At 26.4% G+C, this 2,172-nt stretch overlaps 1 protein-coding gene across 1 annotated transcript in view; it reads right to left on the reverse strand.

The window, feature by feature from the left end:
• LOC105624188 (probable medium-chain specific acyl-CoA dehydrogenase, mitochondrial) overlaps window positions 1–356 on the reverse strand; it is a 2,864-nt gene extending 2,508 nt beyond the window's left edge. The window contains exons 1-2 of the mRNA XM_012205548.1: window positions 342–356; window positions 93–171 (exon numbers count right to left, since the gene is read on the reverse strand). Of these exons, the coding sequence (XP_012060938.1) occupies window positions 93–171; window positions 342–356 (94 nt within the window). The remainder of the gene's footprint in view (window positions 1–92; window positions 172–341) is intronic.
• Between the last annotated feature and the right edge of the window lie 1,816 nt (window positions 357–2,172).

Raw genomic sequence — 2,172 nt, forward strand, 5'->3', positions numbered from 1 at the left:
TTTTTTAATATTCTACTATTATATTCTGGTTATTTATCTAACAATATAGATCTTCATATATTCTATATTTTGTAAGACATAAATATACCAACCAAAATTATATCCTTGTGTGGATTCAGCAGTTGCTGAGAAGGATCGCATCACGTTTTGGTACAATCTTAGGTTAAATACCTGAAAAAAATTTTTTATTTCAAGAAATAGAAATGAATAAATGAATCCGAGTAATATAACAGTGCAGCTATCATAGAACATAAAAATGGAACATAAAAAAATTAAAGAAATGATATGTGTGATTTCAATAACCAAGCAAATTTGAACAATTGATATTTTTTGTTACTTACCTTCCTGAGCATCATAGTGTATCAATATTTTTTTTCAAACAGATTTAAAGAATGATATTCGCAATCGTAGTTGTTTTCACTTTGACGAAATCAATGACAGTACGATAATTATAGTGGAAATGATAACAAAAGAGAAAAGATAGTGACTAATTATTGCACTATTATGCCACTATGCAGGTTTGAAATACAAAGTTCAAGGTAAAAAAGATAAGAATCAATACATGTATACATCATTGAATTCTAGGTATCAATCAATTTTTTCTCTAGAATGGAAACGTGAAAAGTGAAAATGTTATGTATGTAAATATATACAAATACATACATAAAATAATTTTTCATTTTTCACGCTTTTGCTTTAAAGAAGAAATTATATAATCGATATCCTGGCCGGAGTGACGTGAAAGCGGAAAAAATAAACCTTTCATTAATTCTCGAAGTAAAAAGTTTAATGACATATTTGATTTCGATCAGATTTTAAGCAACTCTTTTCTTTCATGATAAAACATACGTAAAATAAGGACAAGGAGAAAATAGAAATTACACAGGATATGGAACCCTCACTACGTACACTAGCGCACCAACATTCGTTTTAATGGAACATGGAACTAAGTAGATACATCTATTTTGCGAAACTGCCGATAAAAGATATATTGATGCATTTTTACGTTCACAAAGTGTTGAGAAACATAACCATGGATAGATATTTCCGATGATAATACATCTACGGACGATCCATCTAAAAAGAATGATATATTTTTAAAATTATGTTTTATATTATAAAGATATTTATATGTTTAAAGAAAAGAGGACTACCGAATAGAATCACAATATTTTAATTTTTATTACAAATAAATATTAAATTAATGTTCTTATTAGTAAATTCCTTTGAGAGATAATTGTATATAGAACAAAACAAATAATTCTAGATAAAAATATTTATGATGTAAATATGTCGTAAATAATATATTCTTACTATGATCATAGTTTAAGACTCTTGTTTTTGCATTTTGAACTTTGAAATCAGGAAATGATAGATAATGAAATGAATATTTTTCTTCCGAGTTATTTACATATCGAAATATATTTGTTTCATCTTCTTTCTTCGTAAGCTAATTTACTCATATCGAAAAAAAAACTTTCGATAGTTTTACTATATTCAGCGGAATCTAATTGTAAGATGTTATAGCAGGAAACTGTTTACTTATTTCAACAGTAAAAAATAACAGTAAAAAATAAGAAAGAAGTCTTTTTATGATAACAATCTAACAAACGAGAATGGATTAAAATGGAATGAAATTTTTTTTCTATCCGTATTTTAAATAGCGAATACTTTTTTTGGATTTAATTGGATGCATTTGGATTGAAAAACTGCATTTCATATTCAAAATTTTGAATTGAACAGTATTCACAATGCACAGAAAAGGCTAATATTATTTTTAAATTGAAAGACATAGAGATATGCTCCATGCAATTCCTGTAAATGAATAAAAATGCATTCAGGATTGAAAAGCATTCATTTTAACATTCGTGAATCAATATTTCTAAAAATCTGAATCCATTTCAATTCATTTCAATCCATTTTCATTTGCTGAGAATATAAACGCAACAAACACAATATCTTGATTAATTGCAATTCTCTGTTCATGTACTTTGTATTTTAGACTTATGACTAACATGCACATCACGTTTTCCTACTTCTTTTTTACGATATCGTGATATTCGATCATATGATTATTATCAGCACACAATCATCTTCAGATGAAATATGTTCATGTTATAAATAATTCATATATTATCTATAATGAAGAACAAGATTATTTGTTCTCTTATC

Source organism: Atta cephalotes (genome assembly GCF_000143395.1).
Source record: "Atta cephalotes unplaced genomic scaffold scaffold00074, whole genome shotgun sequence".
NCBI lineage: Eukaryota > Metazoa > Arthropoda > Insecta > Hymenoptera > Formicidae > Atta > Atta cephalotes.